The sequence below is a fragment of the Carettochelys insculpta genome, chromosome 2, assembly GCF_033958435.1.
Source record: "Carettochelys insculpta isolate YL-2023 chromosome 2, ASM3395843v1, whole genome shotgun sequence".
In the NCBI taxonomy this organism is placed as follows: Eukaryota; Metazoa; Chordata; order Testudines; family Carettochelyidae; genus Carettochelys; species Carettochelys insculpta.
Window position 1 is genome coordinate 131,721,906 of NC_134138.1, and position 14,784 is coordinate 131,736,689.

General features: G+C 39.7%; 1 protein-coding gene across 1 annotated transcript in view; it reads left to right on the forward strand.

Moving 5' to 3' along the window:
* The window catches only part of VPS4B (vacuolar protein sorting 4 homolog B), a 41,595-nt gene extending 27,572 nt beyond the window's left edge, over nt 1-14,023 (forward strand). Inside the window, exons 7-11 of the mRNA XM_074987774.1 lie at nt 483-631; nt 817-898; nt 4,925-5,144; nt 7,990-8,130; nt 12,496-14,023. Of these exons, the coding sequence (XP_074843875.1) occupies nt 483-631; nt 817-898; nt 4,925-5,144; nt 7,990-8,130; nt 12,496-12,597 (694 nt within the window). The 3' untranslated portion in view covers nt 12,598-14,023. The remainder of the gene's footprint in view (nt 1-482; nt 632-816; nt 899-4,924; nt 5,145-7,989; nt 8,131-12,495) is intronic.
* Nucleotides 14,024-14,784: the final 761 nt, after the last annotated feature.

Sequence of the window (14,784 nt, forward strand, 5' to 3'; positions counted from 1 at the left end):
GTAAGACCTCGGGTTTATCAAACTTTCTGTCCATTTCCTTCTTGTGAAGAGAACTAATGTTCTGCCAGATGCAGTATTGGCCAAAGTAATTATTCATTGTTACTCCTTCAGAGTATCTTAAATTGATTTAAATTACATCTAATATGTAATGGAGCAATAAGTGAGTCTGTTTCTTTTTGTGTTCTGACCATCTAGTAAAGGACAAAGGGCAAACATGAACAGCTCTTTCCCTAGTTAGAACATGACTGAATCACCCTATAGTCCTCATTTCCCTCCCGCATCGCCAGATGACTTTGATTTAGAGTAAAGCACTGATCTGCAGAGCTAAAGAACTTAGCTTGTTTACAGATCCTCAACTGCTTACTTAGAATCATGTTTATGAACCTTATTACCTTACCCTGACATAAGCTTGATTTTTTTTTTTTTGTAGAACAGTACTATCAACTCACTATCTTCTCATGAAAAATATTTTTTTTTCCTAGATTAGTGAAAAACTTATTCCAGCTTGCCAGAGAAAACAAACCTTCTATTATTTTCATTGATGAGATAGATTCTCTATGTGGGTCAAGAAGTGAAAATGAAAGTGAGGCTGCAAGACGAATTAAAACAGAATTCCTGGTTCAGATGCAAGGTAAGATTATTGGCTTTAAGGAACAGTTAGTTAAAGCAATTAATGTCAGTATTTGGCTTGTTTGGTACATAAGTTGAATGACTATCACTGAGGATAACTTGTAATTTTACAAGATTAGCCTTTCAAGATGTTTTAAAATGCTTTTGAGAAACATTCGTTATTAACTATGACCTTTTCGGGTGTAGGAGTTGGTGCAGACAATGAAGGAATCTTGGTTTTGGGAGCTACAAACATACCTTGGGTCCTGGATTCTGCTATCCGAAGAAGGTAACATAACACAGTTTGTATTGTTCTGTAAAATATTCTAATTCATATTACACACACAAAGCATTAACTCATTAGCAGTTAGGTGGTGTCTTAATCTCTGAATGTCTAGAAATGCTATATTGCTTCAGCCACCTTAATTGGAAGCATGAAGAGTTGTATGCTGGAAAACTCTACAGTACTTCTAGATCCTGACTGTGGGCAGTGGGTCCTGTGGTCACCTTAAATAATCCCACTCAGGACAGTGGTTGGTTTCATGCAGTATGTGCTAGTGCAAAGGCTGTTAACCTTTGGCACTCAGCCCATTGGGATAATCTGGGTAGCAGGCTGAGACGCATTTAGTTTATTGACTGTCCATAGGTGTATGGACACACACACCCTCCTGCCCCCAAAGGCCGCAATTGGCTGATCCCTGCCCACTTCACTTGTCACAGCTCCCATTGGCTGTGAACAGTGAACCGTGGCTACTAGAAGCTGTGGGAGCACCATGCCTGCAGAAGATCAGTGTATATAAAAAATAAAAAAAAAAAGTCTTGTGGCCCACTAGCCAATTACCCTGATGGGCCACATGCTGAAGGTTGATGCCCCCTGTGCTAGTGCCATGTAAAAGTCTATGTGCCTTCATCTCAGTCTTCTCACATATGCAGAGTACTGAGCCTGACCATTGTTGAAAGCACCTAATCCTGAAATTTTCTTGAGCAGAGAGTGGCAATTTTCTGAAGTGGATTAAATAGAGAGAAGCTAATTTTCATACTGTAAGTACAGTAAAGGGCTGCTGCATAGATTTGCTGCACTACCTACCCTATAGCTAATATTTTGTGGCAACTTTTCCATCGCTGAAAAGTGAGACTATATTATACTTTGTCTGCAAATATTTAAATGACTATTTTAACCAGTACTTTCAAAGTATAGCGCACCAGACATCACATGCAGTATTTTCCAATAATTAATATTTATCTTTTGCTTTCAAAATCAAACTAGTGACTTTTTTCCTACATTGCCATAACAATCTTGACAATCCATCTTCTGTCTGGTGTTGCTACATCATAATTTTTATCCCCTCCTGCAACTGGATCCATGTGGAACACTCGCAGAAGGCAGGATATTAAATCTATGGCTGAAAAACAGATAAAGTAGTTTTGATTATTTGATCTCTTTTTTTCAGCCATAGATTTAATTTCCTAGTGTAGTCCAGTGTTTCATCACCTCTAAAATTTTGTATATAGCTATTTTAACTTAAAATATGAATCTTTTCTTTGTGGTGCTTACTAACATTATTATTTATTCAGATAACTTATTTTCCAAGTCCTATTGGGACTTGGTATCTGTGCATTCCAAGAAAGTCCAAGTAGCTATCCCACAGAGTTTCAGCAGAAAAATCCACCTCTGTAGCATGGTGAACATACGAATACTGTAAACCCTCAATTTAATAGACTAATGGGGCGAAAGGAGGTGTCCTTTAATGCCAAAAGTCCATTAAATCCGAACCTGCAAAATTGGAGGCACCTTTCATATGTTTCCTGCTACTAACTGTTGAGCCACTTGATGAAGTATCAACACTATATCTTAATGAAAGCTGTGTCAGCTTTTCCTTGCTGTTGTGAATGTTGGACACTGTTCCTTTATGCCATATTCTTCACATACACAGGCAACCAAAACGCCAGACTCCAGCTTCTGAATTAACTCAAGCTTTTGCTTAACACTCAAATTTACTCTTTTCTTCTTTCACCACTATCTTCAGAGGCCATGCTTGCTTATTTTATTCACTTTTTGTGCAAAATCTATTGCAAAAACGAACTTATTTTGAAACCAAACCTTGTGTGGCAGAGACGAGCTGTATTAGGGAACAGGTGGGCGAGATGGATGATCACAGCATGTCAGCACATGCTGCCTGCCTGCACGCGTGCCCCAACCCTGGTGGGAGGAGCTGCTGCGGTGGCGGCTCTGGTGAGCTGCTGGCATTTATTGTGGGGAGCGGAGGTGGCCTGGCAGGCAGCATCCGTTATTGCCGCAGTCCGTTAAATCAGGTTCCATTAAATCAAGGGTTTACTATATTATTCTATTGTGTCCACGTTGGAAAGTTGTCTTACAACTTAGATGATGTTTTTTTGTAACCAGGCCATGTGGCAATACCATCAGCTGTTCACAAAAATGACATTTGCCTTGCAATGTAGAGCTGGCTGGTTCCAACCTTCTGTGATGCTAACAGTGAATTTCTGCATTAACCTGCAGTACAACAGCTGTACTTTGCAGTGGAAAATAGAAATACTTCAGCTCTCATTATAAAACTTTAAGATAACTTACAATGCAGTAATACTGAAATATCTTCAGATTTATAATTTTTTGTGCTTTTCCTTCCAAACCCTCAGTTAAAATTGTATAGTATTTGAGTTGTAATTGAGTCACTTCTGTTGCATTTTGGTAAAATAATACCAGCAAAGAACAATAGTCACTGTGCTTGTCAGGGAAAATTACCATTTTAAGAGCTTCCTAGTTAATACTAGATCAGAAGGAGGGCTTGATTAAGGATACTGAAATTTTGTACCAGAGTTGCACTGGGCATACCCTGAAGTTACTTTTCAATTGATTAAATTTAGAAAGCTTATATTAAATAGAGATATTTCAATCGGGTGCATTAAGTCGTTCAGCTGAAGCTGTTTTGACGTTCCCTACCTCAGAATATTGAAGGACTTTTGTCCCTCAGGCTCTTCTAAGGTAAATTAAAATCTGTGTGCTGTGACTAAGGGCTTATCTGCTTTAAGATTTTAGCATGCAACAATCCAGGATGTAAAACTACGGCTCGCTAACTGGCTGTGTGGTGCTGTGCATTATGACTACATCTACTTTTACTGGCTAGCTGTGAATCCCCTGCTTGCATATACATATTCTCATGCGCTTTTACCACGCTAATGCAAGAATAAACAGCTTGATGAAAGCTAGTGCAAATGTGTGTATGTGGTCAGGGGAATCGCACCTGTGCCATGTTGCAAGAGCCTAAAATGTGTGCTTTGAGGTACCTGCTGTTTCAAACATAAAGCAAGCTGAGACGTCTAATGCCTGGTAGCAGGTTTCGTGTGGCAAGCTAGAGTACCTCAAGCCTCTGCCCCGGCCTTGAACCTCCTCCCACACCCCCAAACCGTCGGACCCACTTCCTACCATATACTGTCCATGTGGAGAACTACTCGCTATGTGATAACTGAGAATTCATCCCCTGAGAATTATGTCCCTGCTTCAGTTATGAAAAGGAAGAAAAGGGGTTCTAATATTCTGAATGTAATTTTGTAAATGTTTGTTACCAGTGTTCCCTCTAACTTTTTATGTCCATGTGCAGAATGACTTTCGTTATATGCGTCAATATGAGGATGATGTATCACATAGTGAGTAGCTCTGCACGTGGACTGTGTGTGATAGGAAATGGGTCTGACAGTTTGGGGGTGTGGGAGGAGGTTCAGGGCTAGGGCAGAGACTTGAGGTGCAGAAGGCTCTTGGGTTGAAGCCAGGAGGAGGGATCTGGGGTGCAGGAAGGAGCTCTGGCTGGGTATGTGGGCTCTGGGGTGGGTCTGAAGATGAAGAGCTTTGGGTGCAGGTTGTAACCAGAAGAGAAGACTATCCCCAGCCCCCTGGCATCTTAGCATCTGTAGTCAATATGCCTGGGGGGAGAGGCACCTGTTCCCCAGCCAGGGCAAGTCCTGGCTTAAGCTAGTTTGCAGCCACAGAGCATCTGCCCCCCAGCGATGGTAGCTCTGTGCTCCCATCACTACGGCCTTGAGCCTCTGTGTGTGGCTTATTAGGTACGCAATTTAGAGGGAACTTAGTTTGCTACCATGGATATTACAGTGCTTTTTTAAACCAAACTTATAGAATAAACTGCTAGTATTTCACATACATGTGTGCGCACACTGAAATCTATAATACTCAGAGTGCTTCCTTTTTCTTTCTCATTCTTAGACCATTTGTTGATTTTGCATAGACTGCTTTCCATTGAGTAGCTGCAAAATACAGTGATTTGTGGGTTTTTTTTAAATTCAGGTTTGAAAAGCGTATTTATATTCCTTTGCCTGAGGACCATGGCAGGGCTGCTATGTTTAAGATTCACCTTGGGAGCACCCCCAATAGCCTGACAGAATCGGACTATCGAGAGCTTGGAAAGCGAACTGATGGCTATTCTGGTGCTGACATAAGCATCATTGTACGCGAAGCACTGATGCAGCCTGTTAGGAAAGTGCAATCAGCCACTCACTTTAAAAAAGTAAGTATGTAAGAAAAGTAAGTTGTGCAATTTCCAACTCTTAGTTTTTCAGAGTTCCAGTCGCCTTTTATTTTGGGATTTCTGGCACTGGAGCTTTTATCTTATGGCTAATTCATGTTACTTTTGTGTGAATGTTCTTAGATTTTTAATCTATTAAACAAGTGTAGATGCTAGGGTAAAGAGCACATTTGGAAAAAATAACCACAGCTGTACATATAAGATGATGGGGATTAATTTAGCTATAACTAATAGGGAAAGAGATTTTGGAGTCGTCATGGCTAGCTTTCTGAAAACATCCACACAGTGTGCAGGGGCAGTCAACAAAGCAAACAGGATGTTAGGAATCATTAAAAAAGGGATAGAGGGTAAGATGGATCTCACTGCACTTTGTATAAAACCATGGTATGCCCACATCTTGACTACCCAGTACAGATGTGATCACCTCATCTCAAAAAAGATATATTGGCATTAGAAAAGTTTCAGAAAAGGGCAACTAAAATGATGAGGGGTTTGGAACGGGTCCCCTAGGAAGAGAGATTAGAGACTAGAACTTTTCAGCTTAGAAAAGAGAAGACTAAGGGGGGGTATGATAGAGGTACATAAAATTGAGTGGCATGGAAAAAGTGAACAAGGAAAAATTATTTACATGTTCCCATAATATAAGAACTAGGGGACACCAAATGAAACTAATGGGCAGCAGGTTTAAAACAAAAGGAAATTCGTCTTCACACAGCTCACAGTCAACCTGTGGAACTCCTTGCCAGAGTGGGCTGTGAGGGGTGGGACTATAACAGGGTTTAAAAAAGAGTTGGATAAATTCCTGGAGGTTAGGCCCATTTAATGGCTATTAGCCAGGATAGGTAAGGAGTGGTGTCTTTAATCTCTTTGTCAGAGGCTGGAGATGAATGGCAGGAGAGAGACTGTTACCTATTCAGTTCAGTTCTTCTGGGGCACCTGGTATTGGCCACTGGTGGCAGACAGGATACTGGGCTGGATGGACCTTTCGTCTGACCCAGTATGGCCGTTCTTATGTTTGTATGTTCTGAGGCAGATTACTTTTGACATTCAATATTTTGTTTGGTAAAAGACTCGTTGAGTACATTCCCCCCAAATTCCTGTATTTTACAAGTAGTTTGCATATATTCTGATTTGTTGAGGACTAGCAGATGTACCCAGCATTGCTCGGGTCTTTAACTGAAATATTTTTTTGAAAATAAATGAAAAACATGCATCCTTTATTTCCATAATTGTACTTCTGAAACATGAAGAATAGTGAAAGTGGGAGTGAGGGTTCAGGGTGAGGAAGGATGGGGCAGAGGGCTGTGAGGTGCGGGGGCTGAGGTCAGAGAGGAGACTCAAAGCAGGGGATGATGGTACAGCAGTTAAGGCAGATGGGAGGTACGTACCAAATTTGGTGGCCCTGAGTCTTACTGTTTAGGAGGCGTTATTGAGCAAATCCACTCACAGATAAAGGCAGTGTAAATATAGATACGTTATACAGCAAATGATAATGTAAAATAGCAGTCAGCATTAGTTATGTTGCTTAAAACATGAGGCGTCTAGCAAGTTAACTCTGATCATATATATAATTTGTACAGTAAAATTCCTGTAATCCGGCCTCTGATGGTCCGGAAATCCTAATGGTCTGGCATCCCCTGAGATACGCGTACCGTGTAAGTTGGGCGGGGCTTGGGTAGTGGGCTGGAGCCATGCGAGAAGGGTAGGTGGGTTAGGGCTGCAGGAGTAGCTGGGAGGCTGGAGTTGAGGCAGGGCTTGTGCGGGAGGTGAAGCTGCAGGAGCGTGGGGGTAGAGAGGAAGCTGGGGACATGCAAAATGGTGAACCACAGCTGGGCATGGGGGTGATCAGCTGCAACAGCGGGGTTTGAACGCGTGTGTGAGGATTATTGTGACATCCAGTAATCTGGAAAATTTGGTAATCTGGCACCTATCTGGTCCCAGATGTCCCAGATTAAAGGAATTTTACTGTATATATGACTGTAAATAATGTATAATAAACATTACCTTTTTTCTCCCAGTAGATGGCCCCACTTTCCATTTCAAGTCCTGTAAAGCAGGAGCTGGAAAGCAGCTCAGATAATTGTAGTGCATTGAGTGTTTAAAAGACACCTCTGCGCGTTTCCGATCTACTGTGCACTCTAGGATGACTATCCAAAAGTCATGGGAAAACTGATAGCACTGGGGGATCTGCCCTACTATTGCCAGAAAATGGGAAGAGTGTTGCCGTAACCCTTAGTGCTCTCAGCATTTCCATAATCCAGTATGTAAGTCGATATACTTGTTTCCCAAAAGTGTTTCAAGCAACTTCGCTAGCACTGAGACTCATCAGCAAGAACTTTAAACTTCCCCAACTGCAAAGTAAGTGGCAGATGAGTTATTTGAAGTGACCCTTGTATCCAGATGCTGCTACCACAACCTTCATGATCAAGAAAGATTGGGCTTCTGTTTCATTGGACTTCAGCAACGAAATGGAAACTTGTGGGAGGGAAGTCCCACTAAAAATAAGACACTCTTTTCAGAAAAGGCCAATATTTATTTCAGTTCTCAAGATGTTCTTCATATCCTTCAGCTGTAGCCAGTAATATGTTAACTCTTTTTACAAACATAAGATCAAACAGAGTGGCTTATCCGTGGTGAACCTTTTGGAAGGCGAGAGTAAAATAACTTCTCCTTTCCCACTTCTTGCAGAGTAACTAATGAAAAGTTCTCTCAATATTGATCTCTTTCTGCAGCAAACAACAAATTGGCTGGCTTTTTTAGCTCCTGTCTGTGGTCTATAGATCTTTCTGTAATGCTTCACTTATAGGACTTTTTCTTTTGTTTCCAGGTAAGAGCACCATCACTGGCAAATCCAAATATTATGGTGGAAGACATGCTTACTCCATGCTCCCCAGGTGATCCTAATGCCATTGAAATGACCTGGATGGATGTCCCAGGGGATAAGCTGTTGGAGCCTGTTGTTTCCATGGTCAGCATTTTGTTTGTTACAAATGTGTTCTTTCCTGCGTCATATAACTTTAAGCAACTTAAAGCAAATTTTTTCACAAGTGGGTGCTTGAAATTAGGCACCTAAATTAGTACCCTGATTTCAGAAGTGTTGAGCTCACCCATCCGCATTCATTTAATCCCAGCATGCCATTTTAGTCATGTGTCTGTCTGGTATGGTTTGTTCCGCCGTACAGAACACTTTGTGTTATACAGGGGCAACTCTCCCCATCCTGATTACAGCTTCCTAGTATTCATCATGACATGCAGCTAGAGCCTATCAGAGGGCTCCTCCAACTATTCATCCCTGCTTTTCAGGGGGCTCTACCACCTGAACACCCCTGGGCTTCCTCATCTCTGTTGTTCTTTCCCCGTTAGTATCATCTCTATGTCTCAGGATTGTTTTGCTGGGTTGAGGGAATGTAGTAAATTGGTACACTGCAGGCTGGTGTTAACAGATTGAAATTAATTCTGAAGACTGCTGTCATCAAATACAATTTTGTGACAAGTGATTGTGTGTATATAATGGTGGTTTCAGTGGATTTTGCAAAAAGATGTGTGTGAGAACTCCCTCCTCTTCCCAACCATTCCCTTTCTTGTTTGTTTCCCAAAAATATTTTCTTTGTTAGTCTGGAGTATAGAATGTATTCATCTTGTGCAGAGAAACAAACAAGTGTCTCCTAAGATGCAGGGTCATAATCTTCAGCTCCCTCTATTTCAGTTCAGTATAGTGAAATCTGATACATGATACTGCTGCCTTATTTTTTTTTCCGAAATATTGCAAGACCAGATATGTGTAAAATAGTGGACATAGGTATATTTGGCTGAAGAAAAAGTTAGGAGAGACATGAGCTGCCACCTTCCATAGTGTACCTATTCAAGTAGTGAATGAAAGATTTCATCAAGTCATCTGTGCTCACCAGATATAAAACTGCTATCTGGAGTCTCTTAGCTACAATTTTTACTCAGATTAAAAGTAATCTGCATATGGACTCTTTTAATTAGTAATAGGCTTATGTCAGATTAAGTAGGATCTAGCCCCAAGGCACTTGTTGCCTTCTGGGCAATAAGCCACCTCACATTCCTACGATTATCTGTTTGTTTGAAAAATAGGGGAGAAGAATCAAGCATATATTATAATCTGCCAGTTGAGTGACGCTCTTTTGACATGAAAACAAAAAAGCAGTCCAGTAGCACTTTAAAGACTAACAAAATAATTTATTAGGTGATGAGCTTTCGTGGGACTGACCCACTTCTTCAGCCCGTAGCCATACCAGAACAGACTCAATATTGAAGGCACACAGAACCAAAAATAGTAATCAAGGTTGACAAATCCAGAAAAAAAAATCTTTTTGACATGGTTTCTGTGGCATGATTAGGGAGTTTAGAAAGCAGTAGCCAGTCATAGCGAGAATCTCTTTGGTGCACTTAAAGAACTTTGGGGGGAGGAGGGTGAATGAGAGAGAGATTCTGTGCCCTTATTACAAAAATTGGCAAACTATTTTTCACCATGAATGTCTAAATGCATTTTACTGTCTGTATCAGACCTGTTATGTGAGACTGACTAATTTTGCAATCCATTCTGATACAGTTCTTCAGTGTACAAAAGCCCCTATAGCTGGAATCAACTTTCTTTTAGAAACTAGTTGTTTAATTCTCTTCCAGTGTTTCTTCATATTCTTTCCCCAAAATGAAGAAAAACTAAAAATTAATGCTGGCCATATATCTATGCACCCTCAGAGGTTATTTGCATAAGTTAGTCATACACAGATGTGTGTACACAACTGTTCACACCCAACTTGGCAAGTCCAGCCCTGCATCTCTCTCTGATGGTCTAACAGGATTTCTGTCTACCTTTTGGGTATTATAGAGATCTGATGTGACACTCTGGAGGCTACCGAGGCCTGTAAAAGACACTGTCTCCATCAGGTCTGATACTTTAGGGACCTTTGTACTGTACAGCCATAGAACAGATCTGTGGCACCAGTAGCCAGCCAACAAGTATAATGTGACACCCTAGCTCTCACTAGCTTGCTTATTTTATGCAGCATGACTCTAACCCTTATAGGTCTGGGTCTCCCTAGATTTTCCCATGTTGCTCATGCCCCCACTGGTGTGACACCAGCCCCCCACCAGCTCACCATGCTGCACACATCAGGCAGATTGCCCAACAGAAACCTGTTTGGGACAAAAATGAACAAAATATTTTATTGAATAGAAAATGCACAGGTTCAAAGATGAAATAATGAAGGAAAGCAAATATCTGACTTACACAGAAAATAAACATGAAGACATAACCACAGGCTTCACACTTCTATATCAGATGATTTCCCTTTTCTGATACAAAAAGAGGTCCTGTGCCACCTGATAGATATTTTGGAGCATAAGCTTTTGTGGGCAGATACCCACTTCGCCAGATGCATGAGTTATCATGAGTCGTGCATCTGATGAAGTGGGTCTTTGTCCACGAAAGCTTATGCTCCAAAACATCTGTTCGTCTGTAAGGTGCCACAGGATCTCTTGTTGTTCTCGAAGATACAGACTAACACGGCTACCTCTCTGATTCTTTTCTGATACAAGTTACGTTAATACAGTTTCCCAGTTTATCTAGATTAAAAAAAACCTCAGCATCATTCCGGGCCTGCTTTTAAAAGGGTTTTTTTTTTCTCTTTTTGTTCTCTCGGTCCATGATGATTCATGGTTAATTAAGTTATGAAATTTTCCTCCTGGTTTGTTTGAGAACCACTGTGTTCTTTTCCAACCCTTGCCCTTTTCTAGGCTGGACAATGAAGCCTGAAGCCATGTTCATGTGAACGTTTGTTTTGGGGGGGCTCCCCTTGATGCTTGAGTGTTCACCACCACTGTAAGGTGCTGTGGAAGTTGCAGCACATTTTTCTATGTGTAGAAATAAAAGAATGTGTGTGTCTCATGATTAAAATTAGAACATGATGAGATTTCATAAAAGACCTTACTCAATATATTTTATAACACAGTAACATTTGTATGCAATCAGTTGATTTAACTGCTTATTTTGAGGAGTTCAACCCTTCTGCCCTCCCCTGAGGGTATCTGGACCCATATTATTATAACTGGTATTGTTGGACATATTTAAGGAGCTCAAGTTCTTCGCTGGCAGAAATCCCACATTCTTCTCTTTCAGTGTTTGAAAACAGCTCTTGTTCTTAATGAGATCAGGCATTAATTCCTTTTAAAAAATAGTATTTGTTGTCAGTTCATTTTGCTTACAAAGTATCCCTGTTAATGTTTAATGTGCTTACCAGAGGGGTTTTTTTTTTTTTTTTAGTATTATTAGCAATGTATGTACCTACTCCAGTCCGTCAGTACTACCTAGGATTGAAACTACAGTTTCTTGTCCCGAATATTAATAAGTGCTTGTTAGTAAGTGCTTTCTATCTCCAGGATTCTAGTTTCATTGATATAGGCTGCTAAAAACAGAGGCAAAAGTTTAGGAAACTCCAGTGTGTCAAGACGGTAGCTGGTGGAATTGAAATAACACCAATATTAACCTTTTGAGACTAGTAAGAACTATTTGTGGGAATTGGAGAGGGTTTGGCTATCAGTCATGAATAGATAAACGTTGCCAGATATTAGTTATAAAAGATTTTCTTTATGCATCAGTTCAACTTCTATATTACCGTACCATGGCGTACACAGAGAACACCTGATTGTTTCCCACCTGTATATAAATTATTGCAGTTAAACTTGTGATAGTGAGCAACAATTGACAGACCCAGCATATGAAATTATCCTTCCCTTCCACTAAGGATGGATGAACCAGTGCTTGTCACTGGAGAAGGTTAAACCTAAAAGTTTACTGACCAAGATTCCTCCATTAGAAATCAATAAGAAGTCCTGTGGCACCTTATAGACTAACAGATATTTTGGAGCATAAGCTTTTGTGGGCGAAGACTACATGCGTCATGCATCTGATGAAGTGGATCTTTGCCCACGAAAGCTTATGCTCCAAAATATCTGTTAGTCTATAAACTGCCACAGGATTTATTGTTGTTCTTAAAGATACAGAGTAACACGGCTACCTCTTTGATACTTGTCTCCATTAAAAATGTCACTGATGTGCCTCTGTTTTTATGCATTGACCATATTTTGTGTTATGGAAAGTATGCACATAACAGTTTAGGCTCAGTAATTCTTCTGTGTAATTTTTTACTTCTATGTTTCGTGGTTGTCCAAGTTGATGATTTTTTTTTTCCAGTATACGTATTAGCAGCAAGATTATTGGATGTGATATTGTTGCTAATGTTGTATTTATGAAAATACTTGTGTAGTTCTTAATATATTAATCTGTATTACCTTCTGTCTCTGGCAGGCTGATATGTTAAGGTCAATAGCTAACACAAAACCAACAGTCAATGAACAGGATCTGGAAAAATTGAAGAAGTTTACAGAAGACTTTGGTCAGGAAGGCTAAACCAAAGAAAAATGTGGAACACTCAACCTGATATTTTCTCTTCTTTGCCTCCTTATTAATGGAATTTCAAATACTTGCCAACAGAAAAAAATTCACTTCCTTCTTTCTTTGCACATGGAGTTGAAGAGATCTTTTGCAAAGACCCTTTGAGCTTTTGTATTGTATTGTTTTCCTCAACTGTCTGTTAAATGTCTTCAACTGAGAGGTAATACTTAAGAGTACAATTTTTGGATCATATGACGAAGCAAAAGTGATGTGGTAAATTGTATTTAAATATTAGGAATCTCTTAAAAATTAGTTAAGTTTTACTAAATGTTATATTTTAGGTAATATCTCATAGGCCTGGCTATAAATTATGTATGAACTCCCATGGGGCCCAAAAATAAATTACCTTTTTTGTAGTGGGAGAGGACATGTATAACTGTCAAGTGTTCTGAATGTCAGTCAATTAGCCTGCACATCAGTTGCTTTATTTTCAGTTAAAGACTGCAGACATTTCTAGTAAATCAAATATTGCAGGTGTTTTGTAAAATAAGTCTGCAAAGAACACTGTGATGGGAGTAAGTATTTTGAACTTATATAATGGCCAGTACTTAATGATAAATACTGATATTGAACTGGTATTTGGCACTCTTTCTGCTATGCTGTGTTTGAATTATTGCCTTAACACATCAGACTTCTTTCTTTTTAATTCTACTAGCTGAGACACCTGTCACTGTGCAATCTAGCAAAGACTCCCAAAACTTAAGTGTCTTTGAAGAAAGTTCTACAGGGTTTCTTTTCATCCAGATTTACTTTTAGCAGAAGTTTTAACCAGACATACAGAATGTTTAGAGCACTTGCATTAGATCACATAATTGAAGGCCTGCAAGGTGTGACCATTCTGTGGATGTTGTAAGGGAGGTACTTCTGAAACTAACTTGTGATCTTATTTTCAGAACCTGGGAAATTTAGTAAGTAGTAAAAGGCCACAACTTTGAGGTGATGGGCTAAATTGTCCTTAAATATAGTGATATCATGTATCAATTTAATGCTTAAGGATTCTGAAACTATGCCTGTGAATACAATACAAAAGTAGAATCACATTAGTTCCAGTGACTTTTTCAAAAGTAGTATGAATTCTCAGATGTGCCTGAAAATAACGTACAACACTATAGTGTCAGCACTTCATTAGTGCCTTGTAAGTTTGCGCTGTAGATATGAAAGATCATTGAGCTATTTAGAATACAGTACATTCCATTACTACTGTAAAATTCTATCCCTGTATATGTTTAGTTTAAACTAATTTGCATTTAAAAACTTGCACATTTTGCGGATATACCTTTTGATGGGCTTGGGTTTCTTTTATGTACATATTTTGTGTACTGTATAAATCAGGACTGGTAAAATTTGCTGTACTTAAATGAAGTAAAATGTTATAGTACAACAGCTATGTTGAGTTTTTTCCTTCAGTATTTTCTATTGTAGATCATGGATACCATTTGCACTATTACACAGAAGCAGTCTTCAGGTATTTCTTATAATCCACATAGTGCTAAAACTTTGTTTCCTTTCCAGTAACCTTTCACTGTCTGTATACACCCAACTTCCTTTTTACATCATTCATGTCAATGAAATACAGTAAGGTCTCAACATTTGTGAGGGTTCTGTGTTTAGAACCCTCGTGAATGTTGATTTTTCTCGAATATGGGTGGTGCCTGGGGCCCCACGGGGAAGCGGCAGCCGCCAGCACTCCTGCCCAGGGCCCCGGGGGAAGCAGTCAGTCACAAATAATTGAATTCACCAACATTAAGTTCGCAAATCGTGAGACTTTTTACTGTAGTTGTGTCTGTGTCTCACATTGCAGTCTGTGTGTGCATAATTCTAAATGTTTACATTCCTGACAAAATTCAACTGTTAGACTTTAATGCAATCTTGTAATTCTCAGAGCTCTATCCTGGAACTGCAGGCATCTGTCTTAAGCATGTTATGGCTTACCAGCAGTTCTCCTTTCTGTAATTCCTGTTAATATGTTCTGCTGGACATATTTCAAATGTGAATCAGTAACTTTGTTTAGTTGTGGAAAGTGTTCTGTGTTCAATACTTCTGCTGTAGCTTTACACCTTGCTTTCCTTATTTGTAATGAGGTTCACAGATCCATGACTTGGGATACCATGCTCTATGCAGCCTTGCAAGCTGACCAGATTT